The sequence below is a fragment of the Ursus arctos genome, unplaced genomic scaffold, assembly GCF_023065955.2.
Source record: "Ursus arctos isolate Adak ecotype North America unplaced genomic scaffold, UrsArc2.0 scaffold_2, whole genome shotgun sequence".
Classification (NCBI taxonomy): Eukaryota; Metazoa; Chordata; class Mammalia; order Carnivora; family Ursidae; genus Ursus; species Ursus arctos.
This window is the reverse complement of record NW_026622874.1, coordinates 101288330-101311707: the sequence shown is the minus strand read 5'-3', so window position 1 is coordinate 101311707 and position 23378 is coordinate 101288330. Positions and strand designations below refer to the sequence as shown.

The window sequence follows — 23378 nt, the reverse complement described above, 5'->3', positions numbered from 1 at the left end:
ACAGCCGTGTTTTAAAACGTGTGACTATCCCTGTTTTCTGCCTAAGCCCTTCGTAGGGCACCTTAGCTTGTGAAGGGGCTCCCCAAAATACAAGGTAGTAGATTCGGGTAAGTGCCACAGGACCCAGTGTCCCCATTTGTGAAATGAAGGTCCTGTTAAAAATTAAGAATAGTATCCTTGTTCTTTTAAGAAAGAAAGGTGCACAGGATGCAGATCTGAAACTAATAGGATACGTATGCCAATGGGACTTCGATTGGAAAAAGGCAGAGAAACCAAAGCCTGGGTTATGCCAAGGTCCTTGTCTGTGTCCCTTAGGAGAGTGGCCACGAGGGGATGAAGCTTCCCTAAAATAGGAAACGGAGGGAGAAAGATGCTCTGGCTCATTTGACACACGTGATGCTCTCGGCTCCACCTGGTTTCAGTCCCCGTGAGGACTGGCATCACGCCACAGGCTTTCTCTGTAGTTCCAGCCCCTTCCTCACATACGCACATGTGCCAGTCAGTGAACCGCACACACGGTCTGTCCTTAACACATGTGTGCTGAACTGTGTGGGTTCACGTAAAGGAACCGCCACGCCCGCTGGGCCCTGTCTGGGCGAGAGTTCAGGACTCACATCTCTGTCATCTCTCAGAGCACCACACAGAGGCTCTCACCTCTCCCAGGGTGAAACGCGCACCCTCAGACCATAGCTCCTAAACGTGAACATCTGAGGAACTCCAGGCCAGTAAGCGAGAGGGGTGCTTCTATCTTATATATACTTTCTCTCCCGATGCGGAACGTGATGATGGCTTTACAGAGACAAGCATCAAGTGCATGCAGATATAAAGGAAACTCAGAATCAGTCACCCAAAGATAACAGTCGCATACATGGATCGTGATTTGTTTAACCAAGTTTCTTAATTTTGGACAGTTAAGATTTTCTTGGTCTCTGTTATCCTAGACAATGCTAAAGGGAACTGCTTTGGTTATTGACGTACGTACAGTTCCCACTTTATTATGACTGTTTCAAGTTATTTTCTTGGTCTTGGTGCTAACACTCCTGCTTTCTCGACTTTTCTTCAGGAAAACATATTTTGGCCAGCGGCTCCGTGCGGATTCCTAGGTTCATGCTTCTGGAGTCTGGGGGTCTGCAGATCGCCCCCGTCTTCATCCAGGATGCCGGCAACTACACCTGTTATGCAGCCAACACGGAGGGGTCCCTGAACGCGTCCGCAGCGCTGACCGTGTGGAGTAAGGACCACAGGCCATGTGGAACTTCCTGTTAATCACAGTTTAATCACCACGTCAGCTGTGCTTAGGGATGTCAATATGCCCTTGGACTCTCTAATTGAATCATAAGAGAATGATTATTTTTACAACTAATTTATAGAAATCTGTTGAGTAATTAATTTTTCAGTTTCTGAAAGCATAATTAGAAACTGTATTCAAAGATTTAGTGGGGACGTTTCAGGAGAGAGAAAAGAGGGACTTTTTGCAGTCAGTGGCGTGGAGAATAGATACTCGCCCTAACGAGCCCAAACAACAAAACTGGTAGGGCAGTTAATTTTGGAATCTTCGTATAAGGAAACCGAATTAAGGGTTAACGTTTTAGAGAAAGTATGTTTTTTCAATAATATCATTATAACCAACTAAAACACTCCTGGCATATTAAATATGAGTGTTTTTTATGTTAGGGGTGACCTGAAGAAAGATCTTTGTTATTTCTCCAACTTTTGTTTCTCTATTTGGAACACAGTTTTCTGAAATGGAGAATAGATGGTTTTCCAGACATAAGGATTCATTACTGAGTATTTCTGCGCAACACCCCCCAAACCTTTTTGCTCACTTGCTGGCGTACTTTTTCCTCTCTGCTTCTTCGTTCATAGCTATATTACTAAAAATAATAGTAATAAATAAATAAAAATTGTTGTTCAAAAAAGCAAAAAGTGCTCACTGATTTTCGTAAAGCTTATCTGTATGAAGAGAGAAAATTTTAATTTGCATCAGTGACAAATTTGTTAAAATACTATCCTCGAAGAGAAACTGAATTACCATGCTTCATTTCCTGTCCATTTAGCTCTCCAAGATATAGTTTGTGTCCACTTTGATCAATGACCTTACTAATCTATTAGGTATTCTAAAAACACCAGGAGTTTTAAAAGGGAAAGAATTCAAACCCCCCTCAGTGTTGTCAGTTACCGAAAAGGAGGTTTTGACTTGTTTTGTGGCCCACTGTGCCCATCACTTCCGATTGGTCACGTGTCCCTTACATGTTAACCTTGTATTTAACAGCTTGTGAAGAGTTGATGTCTGCATCTCTGTAGGTCACTCACCAGAAAGTTCCGTAGATCTGCTAAGATTCAAATTCTAACAGCACTAGAGCAATGGGTATGCTCGTGCGGCCTGCCTCCCCCTTCCGCAGACAATAAAGCTCACGTGTTTTTCTGGACACTTGGCCACAAGCAGTCAAGCTGGGTGCCAGTCTCGTCGTATGACTCCCACGTTTCGGGCTCTGTTGGTGGGACCAGAACACTGTCCACCTCAGAGGCGTGCAGCAGTGGGACCCCCACTGCAGGGCTCTTGCTGGGGCCTTGGCCGTGGAGGCTACTGTGTGGGGGCGGCGGCCACACGGAGCACCAGACCCCACTCTGACCCGCACCGGGTGTAGGGCAAGCCACCGCGCCTCTGAGTGCCACCTTCTAGTCCTGAAACCTGGGAGTGGTGCTCTTACAGCCCTCCCAAGGTTGTTGTGCGCATTAAGTAAAACAATATAAATGGAAGCCCTTTGCAAAGTCATGAAGTGCTGTGCAGACAGCAGAAATGACCAGAATGTTAATGATCTTGGGAAAGAACCAAGATTTTCACCCAAGACTGCAGAACCTAATAGCCTCTGCATATGATCTTCATTCTCGATGTCTTCCAGAGAGTTCAGAGGTTCAGGAGCGGCCCCCGCGGGGAGGGCAGACCCGACAACCGTGGCTATAGCCTGGGAAGGCTTCTTCCAATCCCCTGAGTGTTTCCAGCCCTTCCATTTACGCTCGCTTTGCCAAGATGAGAGAAAACTTGGAGGTTTTAATGTCAGATGACCAATTCATTCCCCGCCGAGGGAAGAAACTCTTGAGCATGTAATTTTGTCTGAGCTGTGACTTGTGTCTTCACAGATCGCACGTCCATCGTTAACCCTCCAGAGGACCGTGTGGTGATTAAGGGGACCACGGCCACGCTGCACTGCGGAGCCACTCACGACCCCCGGATTACTCTCCGGTCAGCTCCGTCACTCACAATGTCTGGGGCTCATTCATGTTCTGGGAGCTTAGGAACTGAAGTGGAGATGAGACGGGAGAATTCGGGGAGCTTTGATTTCAGCCACAGATCCCTGATTACGGCATCTCACGGTCTTGGGCTCCATCATTAATCACACAAATCCCATTTTCCACTCCAGCCTTATGTATTATTTACAGTGAGCTATGTTCCACTTCATGACTTCGGTACAGCTTTTCATGATTTTTCTGCCAAGGTTAATACACTATCTGTAAAACGTACTTGTCAGAGGCTGATACTTAATGAGAGAAAAATCCGGAGGGATCGAATAGGATTTCAGCAGTGTTTACACTGGGCCGTGCAATACTCAAGAAGGGTTTTCTCTGCTCTGGGATGGTTTCATTGTGAAATGGGGAGCGAGGGAGACCCACACCCACAAGACAGGCAGCCACAGTCACCTCGTGCATATAGAGGAAAATACTTGTATAGACGGGACTAGGTGCCTTGAAACGCCACTAAAGGAATCAAAATATCCCGTCTTTGTCCAAGTTCAGATGGGAAGGTAACAATGAAGCACATGACCCTCCAGGTAAATGCGTGACAGCAGACATATGTGACTGTGGGTGGTGAGCTTCTTCCCAAAGAGCTGCCACTTTCAGAATAGTTTTTAATTTTCAGAATCAGCCTGGAAAATAAATCTAGAAAAAAAGATACAGTCATCCTAGAATTGTCTCTCTGGTGTTAGCCCAGAAGGCATGCTTAGCCAAATGGATAGAATCAAGATGCCTGCCTTCTTTCTGGAACATCTCACTCTGGGCAGAGGGAGGTGGCTGCTGCCACACGCGTTATTAACTGGATTTGGAGACTAAGCTGCTTTCTTAGTCTTCTTGGGCAGGTGTTTGGCAAATCGTGAATTTCTGTGCCTCCACCTGGCTCTCTAGAATTCCCCAGAGCTCAAAAGCCAAGTTTGGTTTAGTTATAAGAATGTTGGGTGCAAAACCAAGAAACAAAAACTAACAAGTTCAAGATTACCTAGAGACTCCGTGGAGGCTGGCTTAGAGTTGCATGCCCAGCAGAGAACCCGTTCATCTCTAAATGGTTTGGGAGTAGGGTTCTAGAGAGAAAGAAGGACAGATAAGCTGGTTTTCTGCTACTCTGTGAGCTCACATGGAATCCCTTTGGATCTGTATGGGTTTCTCAGAGCTTCTTATGTGTGATTAAACAGACAAAATTGGAGCCTCCTTCCTGAGGAGGACTTCGATCGCTCACTCTTGGGGTGCCCCTTGTCCCCAGGTTTCTCTGTCCCAAGATCACTGACCCTAAGGGACAATCTGCAGCTAAATGTTGTACCCCTGAGCGTGCAGTTTATTCATTTCCTCCTTGGGGGACCAGGTCTATTCTGTCTCCGTTTCAGATAAGCAGTTTGTTAATGTCTGTGCTCTGTGCATATTAAACCTTTAAAGAACTGGGTATGATTTGCAAGTCCAGGCAAAGTATTTTGGAAAGGAAAGCCAGCACTTCGATCCCATCCAGCAGTGAGTAGTGGCCCCCTGTCCACTGACAGCCAAATGCTGGGCAGGCTCTCATTTGCTTCTGCGTTCAAAAAGAAAAATGTGCTACAATGGTCATAAGTAAAGAATTAAACGAGAAAGAAATGCAGTTTTAAGGACAATCTGCCAGAATGGTTGTATTTTAAGAAAACACGTTTACAGGGTATGACCTGTCTTTTTCTAGAAGTTGGGCGGTTCCACTCTGAGGAGTTTTTGGACAGTTATTGCCTCCTATCCAGTCAACACTCCCCTCCTCCAGGCACAGTCCTGGGCAGGGAGGTGAAGTTTTAGGAAATGGTGGGTGTGATCATGACACGACACACTTCCTGTCTCTAAACCCAAAGACCAGATCAGTGTTCTCTGTGATCTTCACTGACCCATTTTTTAACTTTAGCATCTGTTGTTGTACTGTGACCAAGAGAGCTGGTTGCTTTTCTTTTTTCTTCATTTTAGATATATTCACATGTCATAAAATTCACCCATTTAAAGAGCACAGTTCTGTGGCTTCTGATTCATTCAAAAGGTGGTCAGTTGCCTGCGGCCCAGATCCTAACTCTAGACCCTTGACTGGATCCTAACTGGAGATCCTTCCTAATTTGTAACTCCCCGCTTGGCCCACAGCTATGTCTGGAAGAAGGACAACACAGTCATCACCCCGTCTAGCAGTTCCAGGATCGTGGTGGAGAAGGACGGGTCCCTCCTCATTAGCCAGACGTGGTCGGGTGACATCGGAGACTACACCTGTGAAATCATCTCCGAAGGAGGGAACGACTCTAGAACAGCCCGGCTGGAGGTGATGTGAGTGTCACTGCTGTGTAGCGTTAACTGTCTCCTCATTACCGTCAGCTGTCCTGACTCCACGTGACCGTCACTGAACGCGCGTGGCACCACAGTGGGTCCCAAGCCCGTAGTCAGAGGCCATGGCCTTACATAGGGCTTTTGTTGGATCCTCAAAATTAAAACATTTCGCTCTTGGTTTAGAAGGTTTGATACTTGGTTTTCATCCGCCTCCTCTCTTGTTTCCCTCATTTCTGCTGTTGGCACCATATCATGGTGGGCCCTCGTCACCGCGCTGCGTGTAAGGAACACTCGGTCCACTTTGTCGTGTGATGCCCATCAGCAGCTCCGATCAGCGAGGAACGTCAGAGTCAGGCCACTGAGGCGAGACCATTCCATGAGAGCCCGCTAGACAGTGTGTGAGGTCAGAGCCAGCTGCCTCTCTGCGGGTAAACATACGCTTTCCACGAAGTCTCGGGAAATCCTGAAAATAGCAAGCAGCGACCTGGACTTCCTGGGGGTCCCCAAGGCCCAGGTGGGAAACCACCGCCCTCCTCTGCCTCTGGGCCCTCTGTAGTACAGCTGCTCTCTGTTCATGGGCAGGGGCTGAAGAGCCTGCCGACAAATTCCCTTTTTCTGACATATATTTATTTCTTTGAAAACGGTGTCCTCCCAGACAGTCCCTGAGCACATCCATACAACAGTACAATCTGAAGATAGAGCAGCAGAGCGGGAGGGTGTCCCGGTGGCAGCCAGTTCCGGGGGTGAGGCCGGCGGCTGACACGGGCCCTGCTGGGCCCTTAGAAAAGGCAATTTGGAGAAGTTTCTCTTACTGGTCTCTGCCCACCTCCATCCAGGAGGGGTTCTACAGACAAAAGCCCCTCCCTGAACATGCAGTGTGAACAGTGTGCATATAGGGCCAGTCTCATTTGTCTTTGGATCCCTAGACTCCGGCCGAGGGGATGAAAATAAGAAAAATGCTGGCTACGTGCTGCGCACACGGGCTCCCGTGTCTGTTGCATGCACCCGTGAGCAAATGAGCAGACGGGCAGCTTTGCACAGCCTCTCTTTGTGGAGTTTGCTGGGTTAATGATGTATACAGCTAACCCAGAAAAGCCTCGTGTTGTGCCCCTAGTACCTGGAAAAGCAACATCTGTCTCCTCGTTGGCCTCTGCAGGATGACTCCTTATTCTCCTGCCAGTAAAGGTTAGTCCCTTGTTAGTCACAAAACAGCAGGTGCCCCACGGCCCCAGGGGACGTGGGGGGGGCCTGGTGCCGCAGCCGCAGGGCCACTCGACAGACGGCTTTCCAAGTGTGTGTGGTGCAGGGTCTCTGCGCCACTGCACCTGCTGACCCCGTGCTCTATCTGCCCCCCCCAACCCGACCCCACTCACCTAGCCCTCGTCCAGGGCCTCAGCCTGCTGCTGCCTCCACAGCCAGGCCTCTGTCTTCTGCCATCCCCCAAAGGGGTCATGCCTCCTCCAGGGCTCGGCCACAGGGTTGCCCCTGCATCAGGACACCAGGTGTCTCACAGCCTCCCAGCCCTTGCGTGGACCCTCTGTCAGAGCACTGGTCATTTGGGGTGGAAACACCTCTTTTCAGCGTTCCTTCGCCACTGAAGCAGACGCACCTGGATGGCACAGATTTGCATTTTGAGTGCCTGGTGGTGCTCTGAGACACCGGAGGGGCTCAATAAATGTATGTTGGTTGGTGGGTGTGCCCATGAATGGATAAATGTGTGTAGGTTACTGGCCATTGGCTGGTTCTCCTTCTGATTGGCTCTTCCCTCAGAGGCTCACACGCCCCGGGCTGTTCCTCCTAAGCACACAGGCTCAGATCCCACCTTGGAGAGCCCGGGCCCCTGGCGCCCAAACCCCCGTTTGGCTCTGGGCCTGTGCCTTTCTTCCTCCTTCTATCACGTGGGGGATATTTTTTTTTTTTAATTTTGACAATATTGGAGTATATGACCAGCAAATTCACATAATCCACTGTGCTATTCTCATTTTTATTTTATTTTTTTATTTTTTTAATGATTTTTTATTATATTATGTTAGTCACCATACAGTACATCCCCAGTTTCCGACGTAAGGCTCGATGATTCATTAGTTGCGTGTAACACCCAGTGCACCATGCAATACGTGCCCTCCTTACTACCCATCACCGGTCTATCCCATTCCCCCACCCCCGTCCCCTCTGAGGCCCTCAGTTTGTTTCTCAGAGTCCATAGTCTCTCATGCTTCATTTCCCCTTCTGATTACCCCCCCTTTCTTTATCCCTTTCTTCCCCTACCGATCTTCCTAGTTCTTATGTTCCATAGATGAGAGAAATCATATGATAGTTGTCTTTCTCTGCTTGACTTATTTCACTTAGCATTATCTCCTCCAGTACCGTCCATGTTGCAGCAAATGTTGAGAACTCGTTCTTTCTGATAGCTGAGTAATATTCCATTGTATATATGGATCACAACTTCTTAATCCAGTCATCTGTTGAAGGGCAACTCGGCTCCTTCCACGATTTAGCTATTGTGGACATTGCTGCTATGAACATTGGGGTGCATATGGCCCTCCTCTTCACTACGTCTGTATCTTTGGGGTAAACACCCAGTAGTGCAATGGCTGGGTCATAGCTATTCTCATTTTTAAAACTACCTTCGAGAACTCTTAAATCATCCATCATTGGTATCAAATAAATAAGTGTTAGCATTTCATAAAGACTCTGTCAGCAGAAGCCAGACTGCATGCTTCCAGTACAACACATGCTTTGTATTCTGCACAATTTTTATGTTCTACCGATTTACATATCTTCCCTTCTATTTGCTTATTTGATTTCCTCTGAGTAAAATACATTTTTCAGCAAATGTTGCTGTATCTATAAAATAATAGGCTTTCTGTAATGGTAAAACACCTCATCTCCAAATACAGAAATATTTGCAGCTTTGTGATTCAAACCAATTTAGGTACAACGGGTTGCAGAACTGATTTGGAAGACGGTGGTTCCTTGTGAATTGTGAGTGTAATAAACACTCCACTCTTGCAAATCTGAATGAATTGAGGGAGCTGTAGGTTACAGCGTGGTCTATCTTTAGATCCAAATAGGTCTTAACGCTGCGACATCAGTCATGACAACAGTAATGAGAATAGTCATAAGTCACGATTGCCGAGCATTTGTGCTTTTCAGAGAACTTTCAAATCAAGCTCGGTAACATTTCTGTGATTTACTCAGATGACAAAAAAAAAGGGGAAAAGAAGGAAAAAAAAATCTCATATTGCAGAAGTGACTGAGAGGTACTTACAGCTAAATAGTGTCCTTCAAAGGAGGCTGAAAGCCTGCTTCCTCTGCCTCCACACTTGAGTTAAAAGCTACTTTGTTAAATATAGAAATTAGGGGCATCAGAAGTGGGCTTTGCAGAAGCAGACCGTCCGTTGGCTTGCTCTTGGTGTGTTTGTGGTGAGTTTCAGTGCCACCCTGTATGCCAGCCTGGTTGGACGCATGTCCCCTTACCCCCAGGACAGCGCTGGAGAAGGCGCAGTCCTGGCAGGGCCACGGGGGCCAGCGGGTCCCCGGGAGATGCCGCCCACCAGGCAGGCAGGACTGGACACCCCGCTCCAGCTCTTCCTGACTTTGGGCAAGTAAGCTGCCACGTCTCAGCCTTGGCATTCTCGACCAAGAGCTGGACACGTCGTCATGACCTCATAGGGCTGTTGTGAGGTTTGACCAAACCAGCATTTGTAGAAGCCTGGCCTGGAACTAAGCTTTGGGTGGGTACTCCATAAATCACATCTCCTCTTCCCCCCTCACCATCTCACAAGAAGTGCCATGACTCCTTCATCAGGAGCCACCTCCCCACACCCAGGGCCAGGAAGTTTCTCTTGTATCCTGCTTTATCTTTGACCACATTCTGTGACCCTCACACCCACTACGTATGTCTGTTTGCTGCTGAGCCCTCCATGCCTGGAACGGTGCCAGGTGCATAAATGTCCCATAAACGTCAGAGTGAGCCTCACCCCCCTTGTAAGGTTGAACTGGGCTTGCGTAATTGGTATCACGGAGGAGGACTAATTTATGAGGGGTCTGCCTTCATCGCCTCCCCGAGAGGAGAGGTTCCCACAAATCCCCATGGTCCCACGTTGTGCCCTATAAATTAACCACATGCAGGTCATCATGAAATGCTGGTCACTGGTTGGTTGGCTGTGTCTTTCCTACTAGTTCCCTGGTGCCTCGTGGGAAGGAGCTCGTTTGGGATGGCCCCATACCCCAAAGCGTCTTGCTGTATTGAATGACCCAGGGGGACCAGGCTCCTAGGGCTTTATGGATTGAGTAATTATTAATCATTTAAAGACCCAATTAGCTTTGCATCTTTCCTTCTGAGATCAGAGACTAATTCTTAGGAGCGTGGAGTACAGAGAAAACCTAATTTTTGGAACTGACTTGAAGATTCAGTCCCTGAGGCAGTGGGAGAGGTTTCTCTCAATAAAGTTACATCTGACAAAGCCATAATAAGGAGTGAACAATCTAAGATGCTTCTGAAGAGTTGTCAGGCTCCCATCATCTTCATCCTCAGAGTGAAGTCAGAGAAGATGGGTTTGACCGGGGTCATCATTTGTGCGTTAAAAGGGCAGCGCTTCCACCAGAAAAATACTTAGCTGACCTTCTTCCACACAGCAAGTCCCCCCGTGGCCACAGTTTTGCCAATTGCTTTGAATCTTTTTCAAAGCTGTTTTCCCCAAACACACTTGGCTTAATCTCCTTCCCATACAGTCCTGGTTTCTTGTTGATCTCCAATAGTCTTGTGGTGTAATTCGCTTGAGGGCGACTTCCCCACCGGCTCTCTCTAAGTTTGAGTGACTCAGCACCGGCTTCACTCTCATTGCTCCCAGACCCCTTTCTTTGTCGCCCTGTCTGCATATCACTGTCTGTGAGTCACTGCTGATCATTTATCTCCTTTCAAAGTTGGCAGAGAAACGCCAAGACACAATCTATTCCTATTAGATAAGATTTTCTGAAATGGATTCAGAATATATTAAAGCCTCATTTATCGGTTATTGATGGGTCAGTCAAGTATTGTGCAAAGCTTAATTTCCCTGATAACCAAAACTTATCATTTAAAGAAACAGTGTACATTTCCAACACACATTAAAAAGTTCTTTGTATTGAGAAACAGGTAGTGTTGAACACAAGAGATATTATAGAGGGGATTCTCCTACAGAACAGAGGCTGGAACTAGGAAAAATCTCATTTTGCCTCTGACTCGGAGTCCTGTGTTATGTGTAAAATGTCACTTTGCGCATTGGGCCACCATCTTGGGTGAGACCGAGAGCCCGTGAGGAGGACTGTGTGGGGGCAGCGGCGGGTGGTGGCTCATGATTTCTTGATGCATCACGTCATGTCCTTGGGCACACTGGGCTTGTAGCTCCCTGTTCCTACATTAAATGTCTCAAGGCTACTTTGTCTTTACAGTTCCAACGTCTTTTCAATCTCAGGCCGCTGGCTGCCATTTTGCCATTCAGGGTGCCCCCTTCTAGCAGGCCCTAGGGCCTCCTCCTCATTGGTGGCTCTTGGTCAGCGAGGAGGAGGGAAGTCAGAAACCACTCTTACTAGAATCACATGCTGCGTGAGGACCAGCAAGCTCTGAGGGGCAGACAGAGCGACTGTGCACAAGCACCCTTCAGGAGCAAGTGCTCAAGTAGCTTCCTCTTGCTCCAGGAGTGGCTGTGATTGGCCCACAATTGACAAAACACTCCATCCCCCAGAAAAAAGCTGAAAAAAGCTGACAGGTGACCAGACTGGTCATCTCTTAGCCCTCATTTTAGGCTGAGAAAAGCACGATCTGAAATTGAGCGGAAGAACCCCATATTTCCCCAGCTGTGGGAAAGATGTACTTTCAGGATTTAGAATCGGATCCAGCGTGGCCCACGCAAGGCCACAAGACAAGGTGTGCAGAGGCACGGGAATTTCTCTGGGGCCACAGTTTGAACACTCCTGTTGTCCAATAGGAGCCTGTTCCTCTGCAGCCTTGGGTCCAGTTCATCCAAACTCAAGGTCCAGAATGGCCACTCTGCAAGTCTTGTCCCCAGCAAGCTGTGTGCGCGCCCCACAGTCTCCTCTCAGGGCCTGGATGCCTGGCTCCCTAACCTCTAACCTAGCTTTTGTCTCAGGGTCTGTCCTCTCTCCTGACCATTATGCAGATGTCATATGGTATTTTGTCTAGTGCCTGGGACACTTTCCAATGAGCTTCCCTTGGGATCCCAGTTCCAGCCCTGGAAAATCAATGTCACACAGATTGACTGGAAATTTTGAACACACATGTCTCTTACTTGCCTTCCTCTGTGACCCAGTGCAAATCCTGCAGTCCCACCACTGCCTCCCAAATACCCCCTCTCCTACCCATGCCCTCAGCAGGCCATTCCCCTTCCTTATCCTTCCTGCCTAAGGGAGCCTCCTCTCTGCCTCCACTCACCCACACCCTCCAGCCATGTGGCCCCCACCTCCTCCACAAGGTGACCCTTGATGCAGCCCTGCCCTGCATTCCCACCCAACATTATTTTCAGAACCATCCTGTGGCTCCTGATCTGAGGTGCCTCACCTTGTCCCCGTCTATAGATGTGCGCCTCCTTAGCTTGTCAGCTCTGAGAGAGCAGGACAGTGGCAGCCTCTCTCTCAAGGTCAAGAGAAAGAGGCAAAGAAGGGAGAAGAGAAATGTCCTACCCTAGAGAAAGGATGCAGAGTCATAATCAAATAGGATGCAGTGGGGTTCCTACTCCTATAGGGCTTCAAGATGTTTGGTGAACTGAAAAATCTATAAATTGCAATGGGAATCAAGAGGTAGAAGTGATTGGTTCTGCTCAAGAATTAGTCAAAGGTGAGAGGAAGGCTGAGCCTTGGAGACTGGTTTTCTGATTGGCCTGACCCTCCAGTCAATGGGACATCATGTGTGCCTGCACACAGGTCATGGAATGGCTCTACTCAGGGAGCTACTGGCGGTTTGATGCTCTCGGGAGGGCACCCAGTGTGGGGTGGGAGCTAAAGAGTGTGGGAGGTGGTTATAGCAGATGCAGGGGTTAGCTCATGGCATGACCCTATACAGTGGCAGCAAGCTGGACTGTTGGGAGGATTGCGTGTCATGGCTCTTGGGAGAGCTGGCGTCGGTCAGGCTGAGGCTGCTCCGCGGCGGTGAGGGGTTGGTGTTATGGGCATTTCTCAGGCGCAATAGGTAAGATATAGCGACTACTTAGATGCGTGTGAGGGTGGACATGGGAGTGGAGATGGGAGTGTAACCACTGACTAAAAGAAGGATGAGCAAACCAACATCCTGGTTTGGGTGAGAAGAATGATTCATGATTGACTGTCAACCCCCAGAGATCGTTCCTCTGAAATGTGTCATTGGGCTTGCCTCCTGCCCACCGTAAGATCCTCTTAGGACCTCCCAGCGCCTCATTTCCTTCACCCTGGTCCTTCCAGGCTCTCACGTTGCTGCATCTGCTTCCAAGCCTTGGGGCTGCATGCACATCTCTCCTCCCGACTTGGAAGTGCGGGGGCGGGGGGGGGGGGTGGCCCTCAGGCCCATGTGCGGCAGTGTCCCACATGAACAACGGCCTAGAACACCAACTAGCCCTGTCAGCCTTTCCAGTTAGTGGTCGTCATGTCAGAAAACCTCATACTTTAGGGGAAGTCTTTACAAAGTGATTCTGACCCCCTGGAGTCAGCATGTACCCCACAGGTGAAGGGCACCGTTCTTGACTTCAGTCACCAGTCACAGCTCCACGGCCCCCAGGCCACCTGTGACTGACCAACTCACTAGGGTTTGGAGCTTCCCACTACCTCAACAGGGTGGATGATTGCCTAGAACAACTCACAGAACTCAGTTAAGTGCCAGACTTAGGATTTCATTCTTATCATAAAAGATAAAATCAGGTCCAGACATACAAAGAGAGGTAAGGGCAAGGTCTGGGAGGGTCCCAAACACAAAGCTCCCACATCTTCAGGAGAAGTAATCCTCCCAGCACACAGATGTCTGATGACTGACCAGGAAGCTCAACTGAGCCTTGTGTCCAGAGTTTTTATTGGGGTGTCATTATCATTGACCACATGACTGAGCTCGGTCTCCAGCTCCCACCCCCCTACTTCCAGGAGATCAGAAGCTCTGGCTGATCTCACTGGCTCAAACACCCAACCCTCTAACCATGTGGTTGGTCTTTCCAACATGGCGAGTCCCCTCTTGGAACTCTGCAGAGGCCGCCATGAGCGCCATTTTTAGCACAAACTCAGGTGTGGCCCAACAGGCCCCCCACGAACAGCTAAGACTGTCCCTTAGGAACTTGCAAGGATTTCGAGTTCTACCTCAGGAACTGGGGCAAAGACCAGACCAACTCTTTATGATACCACAGTCTTATTTGGACGTATTTATCTGAGTTTACCTCAGTTTGTTTTCAGGTGGGTCTGTTTCAACAACAGACCTGGTTTCAACAACAAACCTAAACCTGGTTTCGGTTTCAGAACAAACCGATTTCAATAGAAATGGGGCGTGGGAGAAGAATAGGTATTTTATCCTGGCATTCCCTTCAGATTGGTCTTCACTGGGAATTTAAAGGAGAATCGATGACTGGAGAACTCATAGAAATAACAGACAGCTCCCTCTCTGATTTAAAACCTAATTCACAATTAAAGAGAAAACAAGCCAGCATTTCAGGCTCATGTTGATTCTTTATTGTACTAATTTAAAGTTTCAGTCTACACTGGAAATATTAGTTTATTAACGGTGTGCCTGGGTGAGAGAGAGCTGTGTTTCTTAGGTAGCTGCAAGCATATAACAGCTTAATAAATTTCACTGTGTAATGAGTACATTTTTAAAATTAAAAATATCAAGCATAATTATGGCTCTTTGTGCTGACCTATGTGGGCCAGCAGTAACTGATGTCTAAGAGAGACCAAAAACTAGCTAGTAGATGAATCGGGTCCACGTGGCACTCCTCTCCCAGCACCGCCTGGGGACGTTTCTAGAAGAAGCCATTCCTGACAGTGGCCACAGAACAGGGTGCTGCTCCCGGATCCATGTGATGGAAAGTTAAGTCCCAACCTGGGGCCCCTTAGGATTGTACAGCAGCAGACCCTTGCTGATGCAGCTGGATTTTGAAGCTTTGTCACCAGTAAATCCCAGTGAACACTTCTCAGTATTTCTATTAGTCAACACTTTTCAGTATTTGTTTGCTTTCATTGTGTTTCCATTCTATAGCCCTGCTGATGTGTCCTTCACTGTTTCCAGGGCGTTTTAGTTAGAGTGTTCTCCACATTGCCCTGAGTCCTTCCCCCAAACCCTGTTACCCCCCAGAAGACGGAATGATAGCACAGCCCCGTACTGTCGATGGAGAGCCAGCCACGCTCTCCAGAAACACACGCAGGCACTTTGGCTAGTGACCCCACATGCTAGCGTCCAAAACTTTCGTGTTAAATCTTATTTCCTAGGCCTTTTCCCATTTGCACGGCTTCCTGCATTTCCATTAAGAGCTTCAGATAGTAAGAACTAATCTCTGACCAAGTTTTCTCAATTAAATAACATAGTGTGTAGAAACTGGCGCTCCCCGCCCGACTGAAGTTACGGAGTCATCAGCTGTATCATCTCCACCAGAAGGATCAGATCAAATTTCTGTGATAGAAAAACATTGTGAACAGGGAAGTGTTGAGGGGGGGGCAGTCGGTATTTGTGTTTGGGGAATACTTTATGCTCTCCATTTTCTGAACATTGCCCACTGGGACTGTGCAGTGTCAGGACCAGGCTAACCGTCGACTCTGATGTGCGCTCTCTTCTCTTTTTGTTCCTTTGTGCCCCAGTGAACTGCCTCACTCACCGCAGAACCTGCTGGCCAGCCTGAACTCCTCCCACAGCCACACCGTGGTGCTGTCTTGGGTTCGACCCTTTGATGGAAACAGCCCGGTGCTTTATTACATCGTGGAGCTGTCTGAGAACAGTAAGTAGCGAAGCCACGTAGTCGCCTTGGACAGTAAGCAGATTGCTCTCTGCACACGTAACGCCCTCAACCTTTACTTCTGGCTCAGACCCCAAACAACTAGTAACATGCTACTGCCGCTTTACAGAGTTCCAGTGAAAACCCCAGCTCTGGCTTTGGGAAGAGAAGGTGACGTGGGAGCCTGGGAGGGATGAGAAGGAAGCCTGGGGATCGTCCCGTGAGAGCCCGGATCTGGAGGCTGGGGCCCCGCAGGGAGGCTGTGCACACACCGTTCAGCAGCATCCCCAGGGTGAACTCGGGCTTGGGGAACAGTGCCTCCACCTGGGGCTGGTTGGGAGCCAAGGACAGTAATAGCGTCTTCGCATGGCTCCTCTGGTGCAGACGCGGGCTCTGGTGGAGACACGGGCTAAGTTTCCCCGGGGCCATCCCTTCCTCCACCTCTTGGCCTTGGGCGCATGTTCTGGCTTTGCTCCAGCCCTGCTGGTCCTTCTTCCCTCCTCTCCACAGGCCATGGGATGTGCTCCCCAGCGTCTCTCCTCTCTGCCCCCTGCAGTCTCTTCTTAGGAAGTCATGTGCATCCCTGTGATTTCAATGGGCATCTTTTCCCTGAAAAGAGATCTTGGTCTCCAGCATCCTTACCCGGACCTCCAGGGTCAGGCACAGAGCGTCATCCATTCGCATGTCTGTCTGGTGGTCTCACACGCTTCCCGCATGAATTCTTCAAACTGTGATTTCAACTCCTTTTAACAGTAACGGTCTTCACTGCGTTAGTGTGGGCATTCAAATCTCGGTTCCAGCCCCACGGTCCCCTTGGTGAGGGCTGTGTTGCTCGAACTGGAAGGCCAAGATCAGCCCTCGGCTGGCCCCAGGCCCAAGTCCACAGCTCAGCCACCCTGCCGGTGTGTGTCCTAGGACGAGCTGGACCCTGCTCCCCTCCCCAGCTCTTCAGGCCCCGTTCTCTCTCACCAGGACAGCCTCTCACTGGTCCCCCTGCTTCCACTCTTCTTCTCTTCCAAAGTGTTCTTACACAAACAGAAACACTGGTCTTAAAATATGAAGGCTATGTCCTCCCTGGATACACCCTGCAGGGCTTAGAATAAAACCCACCGATCTTGGTGCGAGAGTGGTATCACCTGCCCCCCACCTCCCTACCTTTATTAGATGATCTCAGCTGTGATCCCCCTCCTCCCCGGACCTCCCCCCGGGGGAGAGAGCCACACACAGGGAGCTGGGCTCCTGTGACGGGCCATGTCATGGGGCCCACGGCTTGTCTCCTCGTGGCGTCGTTGTTATGAACGGGCCCTGTTGCAGGACAACTGGAACGGAGCTGTCTGGGGCCCGGCCAATGAAGCCCGGGTCGCGCTGGCAGAAGTGCACGCGGCTCGCGGCCCGGGTCACTCCTGCGGTGGAGGCGTCGCAGCTGTGCCCACGCTCACGCCCACCCGTCCGCTCTTCCTGTAACTAGTGGCTTCGCTCACCAAGTCTCCTAATCATCGTCCGTACTCGCCCTCGTCTTGGGGAGCGACCCTCCTGATCTGCGCATGCTCAGGCCGCAGCAGCCCTGCCCCCCTCCCCCGCTCGCATTCCAGCCACGCCCGCTGACGTGCAGAGTAGTCGCTGCCCGAGGCCGCGCAGCTGGTAGGAGGGGACGGCGGAGCCCCGCGGGCCCTCGGCCTCCGCAGCCTGTGCTCTCCCCGAGCGTCAGGCCCCTACAGAGAAGTTCCACGGGGCACGTTCTGGGCACTTGGGCCGCGGCTCTGAGGTGAGCGCCGGCCCCCACGGTGCGCTTTGGTTTCCGTCTGTGTGGAGGCGACGGTCGCGCTGGGCTTGAGCGGGGCGGCTCCCGAACCGGCCGCCGAGGGGGCGCCCAGAAGCAAGGCGCTGGTCCCGGCTCCTGCGGTTCTGACTGACACCGCGGGCTGTGACGGCTTCGCGTCTGAGCCCCGTGTGAGAACCCGGTGCCCGAGGTCCCGCGGGCCCCTCTGCCGGCCTGTGTGGTCTCTCCTCGAACTGGGCTGTGAGCGGAACCAGGCTGGGCCGCGGGGCTTGGGCTCAGCGGCTCGGGTCGGAGGGGAGGCACCGGCAGCGTCCGGGAAAGTAACCTCTCAGAGGTAAGGGTTTCCGGAGGACGCCGTGGTCAGGCGGCCGTGACAGCCGTAGCCTTGACGTTTGTGTGCGGACACAGCCGCAGGGGCGCGCAACTCTGGGGCTCGGGGTTCAGACACGCGCCACCCCCGCTGGGCGTCCGCGGCCTTGGGGCCGGACCTCGCCCGACGCCTGGTGGGCCCTGGGCAAGGGAACTGAGACGCGTCTCTCTGGTGATGGCCCCGGGCTGCAGTCCTCCACCCGCTCCAAGAGACAAGTGCTCCGCCGCCCTCGGTTACCAAATAACTCAGTGTTTCTTTCGCAGCAGACTGCGTGGGGGATCGGTTCTTCCAGGCGGACATCTTGCCCGAGGAGGAAACAGGCTTCCTGGGCCATCGCTCAACCCCCGCGTCCCCTCACTCCTCCCTGCGTCCTGACCGGCCTCGGCTTCAGCCCGGGCGCCCTGCGGGGTGCTGCGGTGCAGAGCTGACGTGACGGGTCTCCACTCATTAACAGCGAGGAGAACTCAGACTCATCACCGCATCCTGCCACGTAACGAGCTCCCACGGGGCACGTGCCAGTGCTGCGGGAGCCTCGTATGGGGGGACCGGCCGGGAGGTGGAGCGTGAGCCTTCAAAGGGGACGGCCCGAGGGGACGGGGCGGCATCAGCAAAGGCCCCAGAGCGTGAGCCTCGCGGCCTGGCAGGAGCAGCCAGCTTCCACAGAGACAACAGGGGGGCAGGGCCGGGACATGCCGGGTGCTGTGGGAGTGTCTGCCTGGGGAAGTTGTCCCTCGCTCTTCCTGTCCCAGCTCAAATATGGCTTTCCTCCATACCTCTCCTTGACCCACACCCCCATTGTGCCCAGGCAGCCTTCCTCTTTCCCTCCTCGGCATCCTGATACTTTGTATGTATTTGCCCTTGAGTATTTAGTACCGTGTGTCATACTTCCTGGTCTACATGTGTGTCTTCCGGCAAGACTGTGAACCCCAAAAGGGCGGGCTGGGCCTAGTTCTCTTTGTACCTGTGACAGCCAGCGGAGACCCTGGCACACACGGGTCCTCTCTATAGGCGTTCGGTGGCTTCACGTCACTGTGAATGGGTTTAAGAGCATCATTATTCCCTCATTAGCGTGGGGCTCTCCCAACTGGACCTTTCTGGAGCTGGCTCTGACTCCCATCTGGTTTTCCTTCAGAGACCGTGATGTAGAAGAATCTAGAGTATCCTACACTATTGTTATTATTGCTCCAAGTATTGTTACCCGAAAAACTAGAGCAGATAAGATGCTTATCCCTGGGTTGATTCTGATTCCTACTGTGTGAAATACGTCTGTGGGCTTTGCCGAAATAGTTCACACCACTGCCAGTTGCATAGTTGCCCATCTTCCTGCCACGGCAAACAGGAAGACAAGCACTGTCCCCTGGGCCAAGGGTCTGGTTTTTATTTTTGTTAGGAAGCAGTGCCCTTAAGAAACAGCTGAACATGGTGGCTAATTATGGCCAGAAACAACAGCTTAGCAGCAATACACTAAAATGGAGATTGTATTTGGCCTACGCTCTGCACTGTTCTAAATACCTCCATCCAGCAGTCCATCCACCCGGCTACTTGGGACACTCTCTGCAGCCAGCTCCTCCTGGCAGGCTGATTGGGACGCCATTCTCCTGGAAACCGTGGTTCCTGCAAGGGCCAAAGTGGCGTGGTTCCATGGTGGGGGCAGGCCCTTTGCAACACCTGCACTCACCACATGCCAGCCATTACCAGAGGGCCTCTCCAGAGCTTCCACCGAGCCTTTGTCCGTGCACTTGCCTGGAGTTGAAACCCTCCACAGAGAGCGTGCTGGGCCTCGCAGGCACCATGAGGACTGCCTCTCTGTGGAGCGTGATAGTTCTCCTTGCTGAGCGGGGGCTCAAAGAGGGCAGCAGCGTCCAAAGGCCTGGTTTGAGGTACCAGCCTGAGGGGCTGAGAGCACACAGGGTCCGCGGACAAGGGGAGCTGGGTTAAGAGAGCACAGGGATTGTTGCAGCCTGATGGCAAGCACGCGGTGAACTGGTCGAGAATTCTGGTGAACAACTAGAGCATTTGGCCCAGTCTCTTAAGTGCTCGTTGAGTTGGATCAAGAATAATCTTTCTTTGAGAAGATTATGATAACAAGGCAGGGGACTGAGGAAACAGAGAGAGGCTTTGAAGTGGACTCAGAGACAGATCAAACCCACATTACCAGCCGTCTCATCCAGCAGCCTTCGGGGCTGTCTGCCTCTGTGAGACCCGCACTTCTCATTGCTTTCAAGCTGTCCCACAACTCCGTGGATCCTACAGAACAGAAGCGTAATGCAAAGAGTTCTCATCCATAGAAATGCAAATAAATCGTGTCTGGGTTATAAATGTTCTTGCAATAACTGGTTATCACTCTGTAGGTATTAACCAGGTTTGCATCTATCTGTAAATTCACTTTGTGCACTTCAAATTCCCCTTTGATACCGTTAGAGCACCTTACTGGTTCCTTCATGAATTAATGAGCTACCTAAAATCTTTAGCATACGTTCATTTTGTATTTGGATGAGAGCCATGATTTCGCCTTTTAAAAAATGTATCCCTTCAGGTGAGTGAGTTGGCTTCATATAGTATTAGAAACACATGCGCTCATGGAATGAGCTTTTGTGATAACGCTCATCTTTGGGAGAGGCGATCCTTGTCTTAATCTAATCCTCAAACTGAGCCCTTTGCTTGTGTTCCCTGAGCTGCACTGAGGCTTTTATTCCACCTCTAAAACAGAATAGTTGAGGGCTCTCACCAGCTGGTAAGATTATCTCTTTCCTATGAATTTTTTTACACTGTAGCGCGTGTCCCCCGGTAAGCAGTCGCAGGTAACAAGCACCCTTTTGCAAAACTCCAGGCTTCATTCTTCTCTTCGTTTTTTTAATCCATACAGGTGTTCATAGTTACGGTTTTGCCATCACATTTTAAATTCTTGAATTTAATTAAAATATAAGATAACCTTGTAATTTTTATTATTAAAGTTAGGCATGCTCACTAATAAAAATCTAGAGCTTACCTGAAGCACAGAGCATGAAAGGAATCACCACAGTCCCTTGTGGTTGAAAGCCAGCCCCTCTGCCCCACATCTGCCAGGACTTAAAGCCCGGCCGTCCTCTGTCTTCCAGCTCTCCTTCCCTCCTGGCTCTTTCCACCCCACCAGAGAATCACTTCCTCATCCTCATCTCTCAGCCACTCCGTCCACCCGCTCTTCTCAGTGGAGGCCAGAGCCTCCCATGCTGAAGGACAGGTGCAGTGAGCGGTCATGGTCTTCCTGTGCAGCCCAAGCTCTTGATCTCCCACTACCCGAGCAACATATTCCCTTGGCTTGACTCCCGCCTCCCTCTTGCTTCTTACCCCTTCTTCTTCTGTCCCTCAGGCCATTCCCTGTGACTCGCCTGGACACTTCGTTTCCTCTCCTCCCCTAAAATGCCGGCATTCCTTGCTTTGCTCGCACCCACAGGTCTTCACCTCCTCTGTGCCCCCCCGCTAGCAGCCCCGTGCCGCCTCCGAACTCACCTGTCACCCATGTGCTGCCTGTTCCCTAAAATGTGTTTGCAACCTAGACCTCGGCCCTGGACCCCAGACTCACATGACCAGATGTCCCCCAGACATCCATGCCCAGCTGTCCCACAGGCTCAGCAAACTCAAACTGTCAGAACTCATCATGTTTCCCCCGAAGTTGCTCCGTCTCAAGATAGAAACCCAGACATGGTTTTGACTCTGTCCCCCACAAATAGTAAGGTTTACCTCATAAATGTTTCTCCAACCTATTGCCCTTCTCCGTTCCTGCAGCCTCTGTCCCCGACTGGCTGCCACCCCACCACGCAAGTCCTTCCAGTTAGCGTCCCAAACTCTGCCCTCCTCGACCTGTCAGCAGGCACCCTTGAAATGCACATGTGCCTGAGTGGAACCCCCCCCCCAGCTAGAAACCCCTCAGAGGCCCCTCGGGCCCCGCGTTTCTCCGTGATCTTCTTCAGCTCCCCCAGAGCGCGTAGGGCTCCACACGGCCTGCAGACTGGTCCCTAGCCCGCCTTCTAGCCACACGGCCAGCCTTGATTCCACCATAGAAATTTCATTGCTCAAAGAATAGATTCTAGGCTGATTAGGGTGGTGCATAGTGCTGTTCATCATCCAACTGCCACCTGCCTCTCCAGATTTATCTCCAGCCACTCACTGCTTTGCCTGTTACGCTTTAGCAGCAAGGCTTTGAGTGTGGATCCCTGCGCACACCGAAGAGCCAGTGCTTCTCTCCCCACCCCTCCATCTCTAGTCAACTTCCTGTAGCATCTTCTCCCAGCAGTGTCCCCTGTCTCCCCTTCTAGGGGACGCTGTTTCCAGGTCTCCTGCTCCGGCGGGGTGTTGTCCCAGGTCTCCCCTCTGGGGGGTCGGACGCTGTCCCAGGTCATCTTCTCCGGGGGGCTGGGGGTGCTGTCCCAGGGCTTCTGCTCCAGCAGCACTGAATTACCCAGTAGGCAAACCAGGCCCTGAGGGCACAGCGAAGGCAGGGCACCAACACATGAAAATATCAAGAAGGAAACTCGTAAGGGTATTTTTCCTCCTCCCAAGTTTGCAAAGACACTCTCCTATGTTTCCATTCGCAAGATTTTTACTTTGAATTTCTTTGATTACTGGTTCTGCTGAGCACATTTTCCGAGTTCCGTGGCTTTCTGTACTTCCTCTCTATGATCTGTCAGTTTCCTTTCCTCTGGTTTTTTATCAGAGCCTTAGGGGTTTTTTTCTGTCATGTGCAACACGTATTCTTTCAGTTTGCTTTTTACTCTTAATTTTTGTGTATTACTTTTTGACATACACAAGTATTTGGTTTTTACGTAGTTAAATCTGTTGATATTTTCCTCTGTGATTTCTTTTATTACTTGTATGTTTGATTGGATAGTTCAACACAAACATAAAATACAAGTTCTTGCAAGTTTTCCTCTTGTTTTCAAGCTTTACGTTTTCATGCATTTAACTCTTAAATCCGTCTGAAATTTAGATGGAAATTCTGACATATGATTTTTATTTTTTCCAAATGACCCTCATTTTCCCAACACAATTCACTGAATAATCCATTTATTTATGGATTTTTTTCCTTTTCTAATACATTAAGGGGACCTGTTTCTATAAAGGTCTGTTTGGGGTTTACTTGGACCCATTGATTCATTGTCTGTTTTTCTGCCAGGGCTCTATTTTAATTGTTTTAGTTCTGAAATGTGTTTTAATAACTGACAAAGCAAGTTCCTTCATCTTTTCAGAATTCTGCTAGTTCTTCTCACCTGTTTATTCTTCTGGGAAGAAAATTGGAATTATTTTGTCAGCTTTCAAAAATAGTCCCACTGACTTTTTAGTGGTGTTAAACCTATGATGAGTTTTATGAGAACTGACTTCTTGGAGATTCTATCTTTCACCTTCTCCATTTTATTAGCTCCTTTTTTACATCACGTAGGGAGTTTATAGGCTTACACCCACAGGCTCTACACTTCTGTGTGAAAGTTGTGCTAAGATTCTGTCCTCTTGTTCCTGGGAATAGGATTTTCTCTCTATCCCATCTCACAGCTAGCTCACCATTGCTGGGATACAACGACAGTCCTGATGTTCAGGTGTTTGTCTTCTGTCCAGACACTTTCCATATTCTCTTATTATTCTAATGATTTTCCAGTTGATCCTCTTAAGTTTTTGAGGTAGACAATCATATCGTCTCCAAATAATAAAGTTATTCTTTTCTTTTCTT

General features: G+C 50.1%; 1 protein-coding gene across 4 annotated transcripts in view; it reads left to right on the top strand.

Annotated features, from left to right (window-relative positions):
* SDK1 (sidekick cell adhesion molecule 1) overlaps nt 1–23378 on the top strand; it is an 876890-nt gene that overhangs the window by 641203 nt on the left and 212309 nt on the right. For all 4 annotated transcript variants that reach the window (XM_048224631.2, XM_057314981.1, XM_057314983.1 and 1 more), the window contains 4 exons: nt 1064–1231; nt 3142–3244; nt 5413–5589; nt 15394–15530. In XM_048224631.2, the coding sequence (XP_048080588.1) occupies nt 1064–1231; nt 3142–3244; nt 5413–5589; nt 15394–15530 (585 nt within the window). The remainder of the gene's footprint in view (nt 1–1063; nt 1232–3141; nt 3245–5412; nt 5590–15393; nt 15531–23378) is intronic.